Below are 18,591 nucleotides of genomic sequence, written 5' to 3'. Positions count from 1 at the left end.
ATTCAGACAGCCTGCCTCTGCGATCCCAAAGCTCAGGTGAGCCGTCAGAGCCCCTTAAGCAAGTCCAACCTTCTCAGCTCCAGCTGGAGACCTGGACTCGAACTCCACCAACTCGTGAGTTGGTTCAGTCATTGTCACCTCAGCAAGAAGCCCCAAGCCAGCTCCCACAGCTGCTTGATGAGGTTGAAACTCCATTGCCACAGGAGGCCCCAGCTCAGTATGCCCTTGCTTCTGAGGAGCTTGCGCATGCGCTTCTTGATGTTAAAGGTTCACCTCCGAGTAGGAGTGAGGCTCAGCACCCCAGTTCGCCACCGGCCACAGAGACACCTGTGGATATTCAGGTGACCATGACCTCAGAGGCAGGTAAGCAGGCTCAGCAGCCTCCCAGCCAGCAGCAGGCCCCAGTTCAGTCCCCAGAGAGTCCTGAGGAGGTAAAACCTCCATCAACCCAACAAGAGCCCCCATCGCAGCCTTCAGAGCTCCCTGAAATCCTTGAAGGTTCTGGAAGCCAGCTGGAAGCTCCGGGTCTGCCTGAGGAGTCCTCTCAGGAAGTCACGCCTCCATTGGAAGAAGAGGATTCAGCTCTAGCTTCAGAGTCGTTCGTGGAGAACGTAGTTGAAACTCCAACAGTTCAGACTCCCAGCCAGGATCAAAATAAGTTTCCCAACACTACAGCTAAGCCTGTCGATGTGGGAATGACCATAACTTCAGAGCCTACGAGGGAGACTGACTCTTCCCCAGTCCAGCAGGAGGCCCCTGCTCAGCCTCCAGGTCTTCCCCTGGAAGGTGAACCTTCTCTTAGCCAGGAGCAGGAGTCAACCGGGGAGCTGGAATCTTCTGGAAGCCACCTGGAGTCCCCAGATCAGTCTCTAGAGGATGCTGAGGAGGTGGACTCAGATTCTGAAAGCCAGCTGGAAGCTGCAGCTCTGCCTGAAGGCAAGCCCCCAGTTGAACAGGAGGCTCCAGTTCAAACTCCAGAGTCTCCTGTGGAGAGTCAAAATGAGTCCCACCAATACAATGTGCCCAGTGCTACAGTTAGGCCTGTGGATGTGACTATCACCATAACATCAGCAACTACACCTGAGGGCGAATCTTCTCCAGCCCAGCTGGAGAGCCCAGCTGAGCCTCCAGAGGAGGCTGAGGAGCTAGAACCTCCTTCAGCCCAGGGGGAGCCTGTCACCCTGCCTGCAGAGGAGCCTGTCACCCCACCCGCAGAGGAGCCTGTCACCTCACCCGCAGAGGAGTCTGTCACCCCATCCGCAGAGGAGTCTGTCACCCCACCCGCGGAGGAGCCTGTCACCCCACCCGCGGAGGAGCCTGTCACCCCACCCGCAGAGGAGTCTGTCACCCCACCCGCAGAGGAGCCTGTCACCTCACCCGCAGAGGAGCCTGTCACCCCACCTGCAGAGGAGTCTGTCACCCCACCCACAGAGGAGCCTGTCACCCCACCTGCGGAGGAGTCTGTCACCCCACCCGCGGAGGAGTCTGTCACCTCACCCACGGAGGAGTCTGTCACCCCACCTGCGGAGGAGCCTGTCACCCCGCCCGCGGAGGAGCCTGTCACCCCGCCTGTGGAGGAGTCTGTCACCCCACCCGCGGAGAAGCCTGTCACCCAGACTGCAGAGAATGATTCTGAACGTCCAGTAACCAATCCAGTGCTCTCAAATGAGTATTCATTAACCCCCGTGGGGGACAATGTTCCTCCTTCCAATAACGTCGGATTTACTCTTCTAGATCTGGAAATGATGTTCAGAGCTCACCATTCAAGGTTGCCTCCTACCACAGTTAAACATGTAGATGTGGAGATTACTATAACCCCAGATCGCACTATGGATGGTGGAGTTTCAGTTCCGCAGGAGCACCTTGCTAAGCCTGTAGTTCCCACCTGGCAAGCTGGATTTTCTCCTTCCTATCATGACTCCTCTTCCCAGCCTACAGATTTCCCTGTAGCTGAATCTTCTCCAGTCCAGCAAGAGCCTGTGCCAGTGGCAAGTGAGCCCCCCACAGGGGTAAATGCTTCAACTCAGCAGGAGATCCCAGGTCTGCCTCCGGCTCCTACTATGGAGGTGCGACCTTCCACAGCTCAGCAGATGACCCCATCTCAGCCCGTAGAACGCCCTGAGAATATGAGGCCATCATCAGTGTCACAGCCCAGCCCAGCTCAGCCTTCAGAGCCACCTATGGACGTGGAACCTGCTCCAACCCTGCAGGTAGTCCTACCTGAGCTCCCAGTCCCACCTCCAACACACTATGGCACGACAGTTCCAACACCGGGTGAGGATCAGGCTCCCTCACTACCATCACCCAGTGTCACATCTCAACCTTTAGACCTTCAAGTCACCATTAATTTAGAGCCTACTAAAGAGGTTCAACATTCCACGGCCCTAACGAAGACGGCTTCTACTCCAATGCACTCTGAGGCAACACCTCCAGACCAGGTGCAGGATCAACATCTAAATCTGCCTACACTTACCCTTCCACCTTTCGATGTGGAACTTACTGTAACTGATGGATCTAATACGGGGACTGAACTTACTCCAACCCTACAGGAGACCCTCACTGAGCCTCCACAGACACCAGTGTTGAATGAGTCTACACGTGCAATGCCAGGTCAGGATCAAACTCAGATTCCAGTGTCCCCCACAGTCCCAGTTCAACCTCTGGGCCAGACACTTAGTGTAACTCCAGAATCTTGGATGGGGGCACAACGGTCTATAGCCCTGACAAGAGCTATAACTCCTTCTCAAGAGAACCCTGAGATGACATCTCCAGACGAGACTCATGCAAACACAAATGATAACACAAGTCAGATGTCACGTGTGGAATATTCCCAAACTCCACAAGTTGCTCCAGTGGTTCAACAACCTGCACTTGTGAAGAACGCCCCAGCTCAGCCTCCAGAGCTACGTAAAAATACTGCAGCTCAGTTGCCAGTTCTGGCATCAAGTTGGGGTGAAGCTCAGAACCCAGTGTCACCAACCCCACAGGCTGCACGTTCTGAGGCCCCACAGGCTACAGCTCCTCCTTCAAAGCCCTCTGAGATGACATCCACAGACCAGGGTCAGATTCAAAGTCCAAACCCAGCTGAAGTCACTGCTTCTCCTTTGGACCTGGAAGCTGCAACTCAGTATTCTGGAGGTTCCCAGAATTATTTTCCTGTGTCAGAGAAGCAAATTTTGACCACAGGCACCAACCTATGCAAGCTCTGTGCATGCCAAAATGAGACACTGTCGTGCGTTGGTCTCAGCCCAGAGCAGAAGCTCCACCAAGTGCCGGAGCTGGATCCCAACAGCTACAATGGCACCTTCACCATCTTGTAAGAACCACCTTTCCTTCCTTGTGTGCTGTCCTCTGCCTGACCTGGCAGCCTTTTCCTCAAGGCTTTGGCCCTTCTTTGTCTCTCAGCCCACACTGACGGACTTTCTGCTCTCACCTCTGCCTGGCAACCTTTGCTTGTCCTCATTCTTCTCACCGCAGTGCCCTTCTCCAGTCTGTTGCGTGTGATGGTCCTTCCTTTTCCTGCATACCCATTTTTATTTAGTCCAGTAATAGCATTGCTTAACCTTTGCTTTTCCATATCCATCCCTCCCTCTCCACAGTTCGTCCCTAGTGCTGATACAACAAAGTGGGTAAGAGTAGATTCTGGGACCAGATTTGCCCATGTTCGAAAGTAGGTCTTTCCTCAAATAGCTCTGCAATTTTGAGGTCAATTTCTTTAACTTTGTCACTCAGCTGCCTCACCTGTAAAATGGGGATTTTGATAGCTACCATTTTATAAGCTTTGTTATGTGAGTGAAGACATGTAATACTTCTGTATTTAACATATGTGTAGATATTTGTGGTGAGATTTAGATGAGCGAATGTTTATTATGTCTTGATATCTATGACATAGGAAAGATAGCTATTAAAATTATTAATCAAGCTGAGCGTGGTGGCGCATGCCTTTAATCCCAGCACTTGGGAGGCAGAGGTAGGAGGATCACCATGAATTCAAGGCCACCGTAAGACTGCATAGTGAATTCCAGGTCAGCCTGAGCTAGAGTGACACCATACCTCAAAAACCCAAAATAAATAAATGAATAAATAAAATTATTAATCAATCCCAAAGTTATGTCCGGAAGTCATCTTTGAACTTGGCTATCTATACCTTGCCCCCACTTTGTGCACAACCCATGCAGAAAACTGTGAGAGCTATTGAAGTATGGTATTGTCTTCAGAACATGAAAATGGCAGATGGGGCTGGAGAGATGGCTTAGTGGTTAAGCGCTTGCCTAAAGACCCTGGTTCGAGGCTCAATTCCCCAGGACCCACGTTAACCAGATGCACAAGGTGGTGCATGCATCTGGACTTCGTTTGCAGTGGCTGGAGGCCCTGGTGCGTCCATTCTCTCTCTATCTCTCTGCCTCTTTGTGTCTGTGTCTGTTGCTCTCAAATAAATAAATAAAAGTGAACAAAAAATTTTAAAAAAATTAAAAAAAAAAGAAAGAAATGGTAGATGGGAAAAGAGGAAAGGGTATCAAATGGAGATGGGGCATAGCTGGGCACTGAAAGGACATGCAGACTACAGGCACTGTCGTCCTTCACACTCATGCTGAGGTCCGAGGTTAGGGAGAGTGGCATGGGCACGCTGAAACAGTACCTTTGGCTCAAAAAGTGTGCCTACTCATTAGAGGGGAAAAAACCCCACCAAGGCATAGAGTCTAGGCAAAGAAAGCCTGCAGGAGTTCTGGAGATTGACATAGAACAGTCTGCCTGCAAAGAGTTGGGTTAGAAAGCAATGAAAGATATGATCATGATAACCCTTCAATATCAATTGTGAGATACAGAGAGCCATTGGATGCTTTCACACAAAAGAGAAAAATGAAGGCGCAGTGGTGCACGCCTTTAATCCCAGCACTCATGAAGCAGAGGTAGGAGGATCTCCATGCCTTCAAGGCCACTCTGAAACTACATAGTGAATTCCATGTCAGCCTGGGCTAGAGTGAGACCCTACCTTGAAAAAACAAAGGTGCGGGTGGCGGCGGCGGGGGGGGGGGGGGAGGCGGGGGAAGACCAAAGCAGGAGGATTTGTTTTTAAAGACAGATCCTCCCCATATAGTACAGGGTAGGTACAGGTATATTGCTCATGATCCTCTTGCCTCAGCCTCTCGTGTTGGGGTTATAGGCATGTGCCACCGTACCAGATCTAGGATCATTTCAGCAGCCCATGTCCGTAGTGATTTAGAGAGGAGCGCTGAACTCTGGAACATGTAGAAAGCTCTAGCACAATGTGGGATGATGTGAGGAAGGGTTGAGTCAGTGTGGTCATGCTGGGAGAGGAAAGAAAAGCCCAGGATCTCTGCAGAGGAAGGGGTTGACTAAACAGTGGGTGCTGGGCTGAGCCAAAAAGCAAAAAGGAGTAGCATTCCATGGTTCCCACCCTGGATGAAGATGGGGGTGATGGTGGAGTCACAGTGGAAACAGTAGTCAGGGGGGAGCAGCCAGTTTTAGGGAAAGAGTTCAGCTTTTGGCAGTTTTACTGGTGAGCTCAAAGCGCTCAGAAGGCTCTGGTTGGGTGGAGATGACCAGTAGGCGGATGATTGGACTTAATTGTTCCTCATGTCCAGACAGGTCTGTATAAACTTGAACAGGAATGTCTTCCATTAGCTTAAGAACAACATTGGAAGAAAAGATAGAGTTATGCTCAGAGTTGAAACAGAACACTTTTGTTGTTGTTGTTGTTGTTTTTTCGAGGTAGGGTCTTGCTCTAGCCCAGGCTGACCTGGAATTCACCCTGTAGTCTCAGGGTGGCCTTGAACTCACAGCAATCCTCCTACCTCTGCCTCCCGAGTGCTGGGATTAAAGGAGTGCACCACCACGCCCGGCAGAGCATTTCTTTTAAAAATATGTTTCATTCATTGATATAGTCCCATTGCGGGAGGGGTGGGGGGACATTATGGAAGCCAGGAATGGTAGGGACTTTGCTTAAAACAAACAAACACACACACCTTACAATCTAAGTAATGAAACTGGTATTCACTGTCCAAGAAATTGAATGGATAGGAAGTTCAGCTTCTGAGGAAATGATTCTTGGGTGTGCTAATGGCCCCAGATTGTTTCTTTATTAACTTGGTGTGGTCCTGAAGTAGCGTAGCTGCTGGTTTTCTTGTTCCATTGAATACCTCCCTCCATGAGGTTGAAGCAGTTTATTCCAGCTTTTCCTACGTATTTAAGCATTTGAACTGTGTTTCTTCACAGAATTTTCCAAGGAAATAAAATTTCTAATATCGATAAGAGTATATGGAAAGAATACCCTTGGACTGAGCAACTGTGAGTATGTGATCACCAAATATGAATTCAAAAGATAACATTGCAAGGTTATTTGTGGTTCAGCTTTTTTTTTTTTTTTTTTTGCTTTTTCAAGGTAGGGTCTCACTCTAGCCCATGCTAACCTGGAATTCACTCTGTAGTCTCAGGGTGGCCTCGAACTCATGGCAATCCTCCTATATCTGCCTCCCGAGTGCTGGGACTAAAGATGTGCACCACCATGCCTGGCAGATTTTTTTTTAATTTTTTGTTTATTTTTATTTATTTATTTGAGACTGACAGAGAAAGAGGCAGATAGAGAGAGAAAGAATGGGCGCACCAGGGCTTCCAGCCACTGCAAACGAACTCCAGACGCATGCGCCACCTTGTGCATCTGGCTTACGTGGGTCCTGAGAGTTGAACCTTGAACTGGGGTCCTCAGGCTTCACAGGCAAGGGCTTAACCACTAAGCCATCTCTCCAGCCCCTGGCAGAATTTTTAAAAAATATATTATTTATTTATTTGAGAGAGAAGGAGTTGATAGCATGCCAGGGCCTCTAGCCACCAAACAAACTCCAAATGCATGTGCTACCTGGCTTAGGTGCATCCTGGGGAATCGAACCTGGACCCTTAGGCTTTGCAGACAAGAGCCTTAACCACTAACCCATCTCTCCAGCCCCTGGTTCAGAATTTTGAAATCAGTACTTTTTAGGAAAGGTATTTCCTCTCTGTGACCCAAATATATTTGTATTAATTGAAATTCTATGATTATTAAAAAATTAATTTCAGGCTGGAGAGATTGTTAAGGTACCTGCCTGCAAAGCCTAATGACCTGGGTTCCATTCCCCAGTGCCCATGTAAAGCCAGATGCACAAGGTAGTGCATGGAGTTTGTTTGCAGTGGCTAGAGGCCCTAGTGTACCCATTCTCTCTGTCTCTCTTCTCTATATCTCTCTCTGCTTGCAAATAAGTAAATAAAATATATTAAAAAAATACTAAAAACCCATCTCATAGAGACTGGAGATGTAGTTCAGTGGTTGAGCACTTACCTAGTATGCATGAGACCCAAAATTGTGCCCACACCACTGCAAAATATTTAAATTAAATGTTGTGGACTTTCTTTGAAATAAGGGACAATTTAAGTCACTTTTCAATGTAGACAAAACACATGAGGGCTGGAGAGATGGCTTAGCGATTAAGCCCTTGCCTGTGAAGCCTAAGGACCCTGGTTCGAGGCTCAATTCCCCAGGACCCACGTTAGCCAGATGCACAAAGGGGCGCATGCATCTGGAGTTTGTTTGCAGTGGCTGGAGGCCCTGACGCACCCATTTTCTCTGTATCTCTCTCTCTCTCTCTATGTGCCTCTTTCTCTCTCTCTCTCTCTCTCTCTCTCTCCCTGTCACTCTCAAATAAATAAATAAAAATGAACAAAAATATTTTAAAAAAAAAAAGAAAAAACACATGATCACATTCTTCTCTCTCTCTCTCTTTTTTTTCTTCTTTTGCTTTTTTGAGGTACGGTGTCACTCTAGCTCAGGCTGACCTGGAATTCACTCTGTAGTCTCAGGGTGGCCTCGAATTCTCAGCAATCCTCCTACCTCTTCTTCCCAAGTGCTGGATTAAAGGCGTGCGCCACCATGCCTGGCCTGTGATCACATTCTTTTTTTTTTTCAAGGTAGGGTCTCAGTCTGGTCCAGGCTTACCTGGAATTAAGTATGTAGTGTTAGGGTGGCCTCGAACTCTCAGCAATCCTGCCTCTGCCTCCCGAGTGCTGAGATTAAAGGTGTGTGCCACCATGCCTGGCCTATGATCACATTCTCACATTCTTTCTTTTTCTTTTAAAGAGTGCATTTAAATTTTTTTTTTGTTTTTTTCTAAATTTTTAAAAACATTTTCCATGATTATAAAAAATGTCCCATGGTAATACCCTCCCTCCCTACTTTTCCCTTTGAAATTCCATTCTCCATCATATCCCCTCCCCATCTCAATAATTCTCTCTTTTATCTTGATGTCATGATCTTTCCCTCCTCTTATGATGGTCTTGTGTAGGTAGTGTCAGGCACTATGAGGTCATGGATATTGAGGCCATTTTGTGTCTGGAGGGAGCATGTTGTAAGGAGTCCTACCCTTCCTTTGGTTCTTACATTCTTTCTGCCACCTTTTCTGCATTAGACCCTGAGCCTTGGAAGGTGCGATATGATCACATTCTTTTTTTTTTAATTTTTTTTTTAATTTATTTGTTTGAGAGCGACAGACACAGAGAGAAAGACAGATAATGGGAGAGAGAGAGAATGGGCGCACCAGGGCCTCCAGCCTCTGCAAACGAACTCCAGAGGCGTGCGCCCCCTTGTGCATCTGGCTAACGTGGGACCTGGGGAACCGAGCCTCGAACCGGGGTCCTTAGGCTTCACAGGCAAGCGCTTAACCGCTAAGTCATCTCTCCAGCCCATGATCACATTCTCTTTTTTTTTTTTAATTTTTATTAACATTTTCCATGATTATAAAATATATCCCATGGTAATGCCCTCCCTCCCCACCCCCACACTTTCCCATTTGAAATTCCATTCTCCATCATATTACCTCCCCATTACAATCATTGTAATTACATATATACAATATCAACCTATTAAGTATCCTCCCCCCTTCCTTTCTCTACCCTTTATGTCTCCTTTTTAACTTACTGGCCTCTGCTACTAAGTATTTTCATTCTCACGCAGAAGCCCAGTCATCTGTAGCTAGGATCCACATATGAGAGAGAACATGTGGTGCTTGGCTTTCTGGGCCTGGGTTACCTCACTTAGTATAATCCTTTCCAGGTCCATCCATTTTTCTGCAAATTTCATAACTTCATTTTTCTTTACCGCTGAGTAGAACTCCATTGTATAAATGTGCCACATCTTCATTATCCACTCATGATCACATTCTTAATGGGCATACATGAAATGCAGAGTATAGAGAAAACTCTGCTTTTGTCATTATTACCACCTCTGAGGCAACCACTACTCTGGGTGTGGTATACACCTTTCCAGCAAAATATGGTTTTCATGTCTTTTAAAAAAAATTATTTTATTTTATTTATTTATTTGACAGAGAAAGAGGGGGGGGGAATGGGTGCACCAGAGCCTCCAGCCACTGCAAACGAACTCCAGCTGCGTGTGCCCCCTTGTGCATCTGGCATACATGGGTCCTGGGGAATCAAACTGGGATCCTTTGGCTTTGCAGGCCAAACGCCTTAACCGCTAAGCCATCCCTCCAGCCACTCATGTCTTTTTTTTTTTTTTTTTCAGAAATGGTAACATCCTGCAACTTGCTAGTTTTACCTTAAGCTGTGAGGAGGGTTACCCACTCATTTTAAGTCCTGTGTAGTGATTTGTAGTTTGTATGAATCATGGTGAATGGAATCGCACCCTGTTGTTATTTAGTGCATGCCCAGTTTTCTTGTTACATGCACGGTTGGAATGGACTACAAGTATTTCTATCGGACTAGCTATCTAGAAGTGGATTATTAGGGTGGAGACTATTATAGCTTAGAAATTTTCATTGGCTTAAACAAGTTGCACCAGTTTACACCAGGCAGCAGAGTGTGACAGCACTCATTTCCCCCACCCCCTTGCACCGTCAGTTAGTCTTCATGTTTTGATGAATTCTGTTCCTGAAATGACCTTTTCATCCTCCAGAATTCTCAGTGACAATCAGCTGACTGAATTACACAAGGATAACTTTGAAGGCCTGCTATCCCTCCAGTTTTTGTAAGTTAATCATATTTATTTGTGAGTTATGAGTTATGCGTGAAATGAACAGGGGTTCAAACTAAGTACCAAAACTCTAATAGCAGAGACATTCTGCAGTTGTCAGCTGGGTGTGGTGGCGCATGTCTGTAATCCCTACACTCAGGAGAACTGCTGCCATTCTTGAGTCCTTCCTGGTCTGCAAAGTAAGTTCCAGGCCATCCAGTGGTACTTAGCAAAGCCCTGTCTCAAAAAGGAAACAAGGGCTGGAGTGATTACTTGACGAAGGTTCGATTCCCCAGGACCCACGTAAGCCAGATGCACAGGGTGGTGCGTGCGTCTCGAGTTCATTTACAGTGGCTGGAGGCCCTGGTGCACCGTTCCCCAAACCCTCTCTCTATTTGCCTCTTTCTAGCTCTCTCTTAAATAAATAAAATACAATAAAATTAAAATTAAAAAATGAGTAAAAAAAGCAAACAAAACAAAACAAGCTACAAGCATGCAAGCCTGTGTCAGTTTCAGTTCATCGCTGATACATTTTCAGTTTTTTACAATTATGTAAAATAGGGCTGGAGAGATGGCTAAATGGTTAAGGCGCTTGCCTACAAAGCCTAACGACCCTGGTTTGTTTCCCCAGTACCCATGTAAAGCCAGATGCATAAAGTGGCACATGCATCTGGCGTTTGTTTGCAGCTGCTAGAGGCCTTGCAAACAAACAAATATAAATATTTTAAAAATATTTAAAATTATGCAGACAAGTTATAGATAAAAACTTCTCTTCTAAAAAATATTAAAATGCCTTTTTGTGTGTCTGTGTGTGTGTGTGTGTGTGTGTGTGTGTGTGTGTGTGTGGTTTTTCGAGGTAGGGTCTCACTGTAGCCCAGACTGACCTGGAATTCAGTATGTAGTCTCAGGGTGGCCTCAAACTCATGGCAATCTTCCTCCCTCTGCCTCCTGAGTGCTGGGATTAAAGGTGTGCACCACCATGCCTGGCAAAAAATATTAAAATATCTGACCCATTACTGAAACTCATACATACTTAATTTAATTTTATTTTTGTTTTTTTTTGAGGTAGGGTCTCATTCTAGCTCAGGCTGACCTGGAATTCACTATGTAGTCTCAGGCTGACCTCAAACTCATGGTGATCCTCCTACCTCTGCCTCTTAAATGCTAAGATTAAAGGCGTGCACCACCATGCCTAGTTTGTACTTTATTTATAAGCCACACGCTTTTGTTTATATCTCTGGGTCAACTCTGATCCAGTCTGGTTTTTTTGTTTGTTTGTTTTATTTTATTTTATTTTTTTTTGTTTTTGAGGTAGGGTCCCACACTAGCCCAGGCTGACCTAGAATTCACTATGTAATCTCAGGCTGGCTTTGAACTCACTAAAGTGATCCTCCTACTTCCCAAGTGCTGGGATTAAAGGCATGCACCACCATGCCCGGCTCCAGTCTGAATTTTTTTTCAAAGCATAAGGAAAAATACTTTTATCCATTTCTTCAATGTATTATTTCTTAAATATCCATGTTAATAAAATCACATAGTCCATGTGTAATATCCTGACAACATTTGAGTTATACAATGAATACTACTGTATTAAAGGATAAGTCAAATATCAAATGACCTAATATTGTGGGAAATGCTACTCAATTCTCTTTCCTACTTTGTTGATTTGGGCACATGTACATATGCCTGGAAACAAAAGATAGAATCTTGCAGTATTTTCACAACGATAATTAATTTTCCTACCATGAATGAAAGTAGCCCACATAGCTAATAACACAAAAGGGGTGGGTCTGTCTCACATCACGATTGCGAAGGTGGTTCTCTCCGGGGTTGGGAGCAGACATTCCTGGGATAGAGCCAGACCCTTCCTTGAAAAACAAAACAAAAAAGTCACTTAATAACATTCTATATCAAAAACTATCTCCAAAATCTATCAATATCTATAGTTACATGTTTATATGAGAAGATCATGAAGGTTAGACTTATAGGCGAGGTCTGGGTTAGTTAGGGGCTCTAGAAAGTTCAAATTTGAGTCTAAAGGTTTAGAGTTTAGACAAACCAATGTATTCAATATTACCAATTTTAAATTCTACTATTTATCCATATTTGATATCAAATAGCTAATCACAGCAATGTTTTCCTTTTACTTTTTCTAGAGATTTATCCTGCAATAAGATACGCTATATTGAAAGAGGGACATTCGACTCATTACCTTTCCTGAAGTATATGTAAGTTATAAATGTAACTCATATTTGGAATTTTAAAACCCACCTTGTTGCTTATTTTGCAACCTGATTAAAATTTTGCTAGTTGGAAAATAGCCAGACTCAGAAAGACAAATATTACATCTTTTCTTTTTTTTTTTTTTTTTTTTTGGTTTTTCAAGGTAGGGTTCTACTCTGGCTCAGGCTGACCTGGAATTCACTATGGAGTCTCAGGGTGGCCTTGAACTCACGGCAATCCTCCTACCTCTGCCTCCCGAGTGCTGGGATTAAAGGCGTGCGCCACCACACCTGGCTAATATCACATCTTTTTCTCATATGCAGAAACTAAATATATGATTGTCTTTTGCTTCTGAGAACCAAACCCAGCAGTGTCTTGCACATTTATGCACAAATGTCAAGAAAGGAATCTTGGGCTGGAGAGATGGCTTAGCGGTTAAGCGCTTGCCTGTGAAGCCTAAGGACCCCGGTTCGAGGCTCGGTTCCCCAGGTCCCACGTTAGCCAGACGCACAAGGGGGCGCGTGCGTCTGGAGTTTGTTTGCAGAGGCTGGAAGCCCTGGCACACCCATTCTCTCTCTTTCCCTCTATCTGTCTTTCTCTCTGTGTCTGTCGCTCTCAAATAAATAAATAAATAATTTTTAAAAAAAAAAAAAAGAAAGGAATCTTCCTGGGCATGGTGGCTCACGTCTTTAATCCCAGCACTTGGGAAGCAGAGGTAGGAGGATCGTCATGAATTCGAGGCCAGCCTGAGACTACATAGTGAATTCCAGGTCAGCCTGAGCTAGAGTGAGACCCTACCTTGAAAAAAGGGCTGGAGAGATGGCTTAGTGGTTAAGCACTTGCCTGCGAAGCCTAAGGACCTTGGTTTGAAGCTCGATTCCCCAGAACCCGTGTTAGCCACATGCACAAGGGGGCGCAAACGTCTGGAGTTCATTTCCAGTGGCTGGAAGCCCTGATACACCCACTCTCTCTCTCTTTGCCTCTTTCTCTCTCTCTGTCGCTCTCAAATAAATAAATAAAAATAAACAAAAAAAAATTAAAAGAAAAAGAAGAAAAAAGAAAGGAATCTAAAGGGATGAGGAATAAGAGAGGGTAATGGGAAAAAGAATGACAAAATATCAAAATATCAAATTCTCTTTCATATGTAAAATATAAATTTACATATATATACATGAATTCAGAGGGGGGATTTCTGTAGAGGTAAGCAGACAAGGAAAAGCAAGAAGAGGATGGGCAGGGGAGGATGGCAGGGGCAGTAAGAACAGAGTACCATGATAGACATACATGAAAATGTCACCAGGAAGCCCATTATGTGCATACTAATCAATTTTTTTTTTGAGGCAAGCCCAACAGGCTGGCCTTTTTTTTTTTTTTTTTTTCCATGCTCACAAGGGAGAGGGAGAGAGTTGGTGTGCCAGGGCCTTCAGCCACTGTAATTGAACTCCAGACGCATGCACCACCTGTGCGCATGTGCGACCTTGTGTGCTTGTGTGTCTGGCATTCGTGGGAACTGGAGAATCGAACATGGGGTCCTTAGGCTTCATAGGCAAGCGCCTTAACCACTAAGCCATATCTCCAGCCCCTAATTAATTTTGTTTTGCTGGTAGAAAGTCATTACAATGACATGGCGCATCCATTCAGGGTCTAGAGGAGATGTGTGAGAATTCTTTCAAGTCAGAGTGGGTCATCATACAGCACCGTGACTTTGCACCCAGGCCACATGTAGCACCTGTGGATGTGCTACTGACAGCCTGTGGGCAGCCCAGGGATGCTGCTAAACATCCTGTGGTGCACCGAATCCCCCTCCCCAACACAGAGCAGTGCAGCCTCGCATGTCGGTGGACTGACCCTGGGAAAGCCCGTTCTAGACAAGATCAGTTCACAGGCTTCAGTGAACCTTCGCTATCTAATGCATTGCATGCGCAAACGTGAAACTATAATCATAAGCCAGTGTCTTCCACAGTGAGATTCTCTTAGTGTGTGGAAAAATATTGAAGTTTTCTTTCATGTAAATTAACTAGAATCACTGCCAAATGATAAATGTTCTGAAAGAATATTTCTTTCCCTCTCATTTTTTTTTTTTAACTTGTGTTCCTTTTTTTTTTTTTTTTTGTAGCAATTTAGGTTGCAATTTAATGGTGGAAGTAAGCTTTGGAACATTTCAGGCATGGCATAGACTGCAGTTCTTATACAAAATGTAAGTGAAATAGAAGATAAACACATGTAAACATGATTTATGTGTTAGATGCCTCACATAGTAAGAGGTTAGCTGGCTGTAAGCCCTATATGCAATCTGACAGTTATGTCTCTAGTGGATATTCATTCTTTTCCAGTGAGGAAATTAAGGCACAAGCAGCCAAGTAGCTTGTGTAACATATGCACCATGCCCTGCTTTCCTTAGCCCTGACCACTGGCCTGGGCTCTAGAGGACATCTCTCAAATCAGCACTGTTATTGGTCCTTGAAATTCCACTTGTGAAGTTCAGATTCCTTCTCACTTTCAGAGTTCTCAGCGGCCTCAATGGAGGCCAGGTGGAGCTGTACAGAGCAAAGTTGAACAGAGTCCTCCAGGGAATAAAAGGTGTGGGTGCCTTCTCAGTGTGAGGGGCTTTTGGAGACAGTCCGTGGCTCTGCCTTAGCTTCCCTCTCTTGCTTCTGCAGGACCTTGGGGTCAGCCAGGGTGACCGTCTTAGGGTCTTCTCAGGTGGTTTTCTGCCTGTGCTTCTTCCCACAAATGTGTGTGACTGTCCACATTCCCAGACACATGGCTCATGGGCTTCCAGTTTGCCAGAGGTGTGGAACCATCTCAAAGTCCCTTTGGGAACATCTCACTTCTCAGCTCTAAGCTTGTGGCTGAGGCTATTTTCTTTCCCAGCTGTCATCCATTACCTCATACAACTGCCATAGTTAAAACCTCACCTGGAGTCATCTTCCAAAACACCTATGGGGGGGGTCAGCCTTAGACCAGTATCAGCACAAGTCCCAGTGAGGCTTCCAGGCACCACCAGTTCCTTGGAGCCACGGCTTCACCCTGCTGCCTCTAGTGCGGGCCACGTGGGCTATTTTCCCTCCCATTACTTTCTTTTGTCGCCCCCCCCCCTCCACTCCCTTCCCACTGAACCTCACCTTTTTACCATCTAGTCCCTTTTTGTGGTTTTTTTCGAGGTAGGGTCTCACTCTATCTAGCTCAGGCTGACCTGGAATTCACTATGAAGTCTCAGAGTGGCCTCGAACTCACAGCAATCCTCCTACCTTTGTCTCCCGAGTGCTGGGATTAAAGGCATGCGCCACCATGCCTGGCTGTCCCTTTTGCTTTGAGGTTACTTTCCCCACCTACATCATCGATAACAACATGTTGATGGGCCAATGTTATGCGGGTCTTATGCAGGTAAAGGTCAATGCTGTGAGCACATGAATGCAATGGTCACTTTGTACCTGGACATCGTCCAACGTACTCCTCCCCACCTTTTGGCTCTAACATGCTTCTGGCCACCTTTTCCACAATGGTACCTGAACCTCAGAGGTTGTGGTATTTTAATTTGTGACCCACTATTTCCTCTGTCTTTTTTTCTATTTTATTTTTATGTGTCCTAAGAGTAGTTTATAGAAAAAAATAGTTTTTTTCCCTTAAATGTTTAATGTCAAAGAAACAAATCTAACTTTTCAATTAGTCTCATGCACATTGAACATGCTAATAATTTTTCATGGCATTTTTTCAGAATTCTCAACCGTAATCCTCTGGCAGTTATTGAAGACCCTTACCTTTTCACACTGCCAGCATTAAAATATCTGTAAGTACTGTGGTGATCTTAGAATTCTTGAGCTGATTTATGCTCTTCCTGTTTACTTTCATCCGGGGCATTTTGGCTTGAGTCAGTTTTACATTTTTTTTTTTTTTTTTTTTTTTGGTTTTTCAAGGTAGGCTCTCGCTCTAGCCCAGCATGACCTGGAATTCACTATGTAGTCTCAGGCTGGCCTCAAACTCATGGTAATCCTCCTACCTCTGCCTCCCTAGTGCTGGGACCAAAGGTGTGTGATACCATGCCCTGCACAATTTTAGCTTTAACTAGGTTACTGAAAATAATTATTGACAAAGAAAAGTATGGAGAAAGATGTATAATGGGTAAGGTACTCAACAGGGTGCAGACCAGCGCTGAAGCACAAAGAGACATGGAACATGTGAGCACGTGTGGGAATAACGTCATCATCCCAGAAGCAGAGAGGCCTAGGTGTATATTATGGTTTAAAAGAAGGGAAAAAGAGCTGGGCGTGGTGGTACAACCTTTAATCCCAGCACTTGGGAGGCAGTGGTAGGAGGATTGCCATGAGTTTGAGGCTGCTTTGAGACTGAATTCCAGGTCAGCCTGAGCTAGAGTGAGATACTACCTCAAAAAAAAAAAAAAAAAAAAAAAAAAGGAACAGAAAATAAATGTTGGTGGGGATAGAGGTGAATGCAATATGAAAATGAAAGATGACATGCAATCAGGTATTAATATGCTAATGTAAACAGTGACATCAAATGTCTTCAGTAAGAGATCTCTGAAGTCATCTTCCAGGACAGACAAGTTCTTGTTCCGGGTTGTTTATAGAAAAGCCAAGTTTTAAGTAATCACATAGGCTTAAAATATCAAAAAAGTACAGAATTCATATTGGGCTCATCACGAATGTCTGGGCTTTCTCCTTCAGAGACATGGGGAAAACACACGTGCAACTTAAGACAGTTGAGAACATCCTCCTGATGAGTCTTGAGTTGGAAAAACTGTAAGTTTTTTTCTGTTTGTTTTTTTTTTTTCTCCCAGTTTTCCAAGGTAGGGTCTCACTCTAGCTCAGACTGACTTGGAATTCACTATGTAGTCTCAGGGTGGCCTTGAACTACTTGGCGATCCTCTTACCTCTGCCTCCTGAGTGCTGGGATTAAAGGTTGTACCACCATGCCCGGCTTAGTTTTTTTATTAGGATAAATTTGGTTTGATTTTTTTCAGGGTTTCATTTCTTTTCTGAGTCATGTTTATCGAGGTATGATTTTCATGCAGTAATATACAAGAGCACAGTTCGCGGAGTTTGCGTAGTTAGACGTCGTTGCCACCTTGCTGGTACAGAACATTTGTCACCCCGCAAAGGCCTCTCATTTCCCTTTGCTGTCCAGTCACTCCTCCCACCACCAGCCTCTTGGAAACCAACCAGGAAGAATGTCAATGGGCTCAATTTTTACTGGTCTCGGTCAGGTAATGACAGCCACTGTGAGATCATAAATGCGATGGCCATGTCTCATCTGGAAGACAGAATTGTGCAGCACTCTTCTCCATCCTCTGGCTCTTACATTCTTTCCATCCTGTCGTTCACAGTATTCTCAGAGCCATGAAGGAAGGGACACAGATGTCCCAACTAGCTCTGAACACTCAATAGTATCTTCTTCTTCTTCTTTTTTTTTTGTTTTTTTGAGGTAGTGTCTCATTCTAGCCCAGGCTGACCTGGAATTCACTATGTTGTCTCAGGGAGGCCTTGAACTCATGGCGATCCTCCTATCTCTGCTGGGATTAAAGGTGTGCGGCACCATGCCCAGCTTCGTCTCTTCTTATTCACGGCACTTATTGAGTTTTAAGTCTTCCAAGCAGTGTCCCCTGCCCTGCAAAAGGAAGTTTCTCTGATCAAAGCTGAAAGCATTTCACTATAGGCATGAACATGGATATTCAGATGACAATTCGATGGAAAGAACATATCTATTAGCCAGACAACAGTAGCAGTAACTTCCATCCTAGGAACTAGGGCCTGTCCAGTCATAGGCTTTTGACTAGGTTTCTAGTAGCTAGCACAAATTCCCTCCTATGGAGCAGGCCTCAAATCCATCAGAGAGCAGTTGTTCATCCCCCAAACTGGAATGCCACTTTTTTTTTTTCTGATATTACTTACATAGATTTATTTTATTTATTGGAGAGAGAGAGAGGTAGCTAGAGGGAATGGGTGTGCCAGGACCTCCAGCCACTGCAGACAAACTCCAGACACATGTGCCACCTTGTGCATCTGGCTTACAGGGGTACTGGGGAATCGAACCTGGGTCCTTAGGCTTTGTGGGCAAGTGCCTTAACTGCTAAGCCATCTCTTCAGTCCTAGGATGCCATTTTTGCACCAGTGCTTGGCCTGGTCAGTTGTTACCTGCAGAGTCCACCACTGGGTGAGATTGTCAATGACTTTTCTCCCACAGCCACATGCACACCACCTTCTGGCACTGTGACAGCTAGCTCCAGCCTAATGTTTCTGTGTCCTGCTGCCAGAGCATGGTGTCTTCAGCAATAGGGTCTCACTATTTAGCTCTGGTGGGCAACCAAGAGCAGTGCAATAGTCTTGGGGGCT

The 18,591-nt window shown here is 45.3% G+C and overlaps 1 protein-coding gene across 1 annotated transcript in view; it reads left to right on the top strand.

The window, feature by feature from the left end:
- LOC101606209 (leucine-rich repeat-containing protein 37A2) overlaps window positions 1-18,591 on the top strand; it is a 37,315-nt gene that overhangs the window by 5,822 nt on the left and 12,902 nt on the right. Inside the window, exons 2-7 of the mRNA XM_045159661.1 lie at window positions 6,238-6,309; window positions 9,962-10,033; window positions 12,175-12,246; window positions 14,358-14,438; window positions 15,960-16,031; window positions 16,927-17,001. Coding sequence (XP_045015596.1) covers window positions 14,377-14,438; window positions 15,960-16,031; window positions 16,927-17,001 — 209 coding nt within the window. The 5' untranslated portion in view covers window positions 6,238-6,309; window positions 9,962-10,033; window positions 12,175-12,246; window positions 14,358-14,376. The remainder of the gene's footprint in view (window positions 1-6,237; window positions 6,310-9,961; window positions 10,034-12,174; window positions 12,247-14,357; window positions 14,439-15,959; window positions 16,032-16,926; window positions 17,002-18,591) is intronic.

Source organism: Jaculus jaculus, chromosome 9, assembly GCF_020740685.1.
Source record: "Jaculus jaculus isolate mJacJac1 chromosome 9, mJacJac1.mat.Y.cur, whole genome shotgun sequence".
NCBI lineage: Eukaryota > Metazoa > Chordata > Mammalia > Rodentia > Dipodidae > Jaculus > Jaculus jaculus.
Note: the sequence above shows the minus strand (reverse complement) of the source record. Positions and strands in the feature narration are given on the sequence as shown.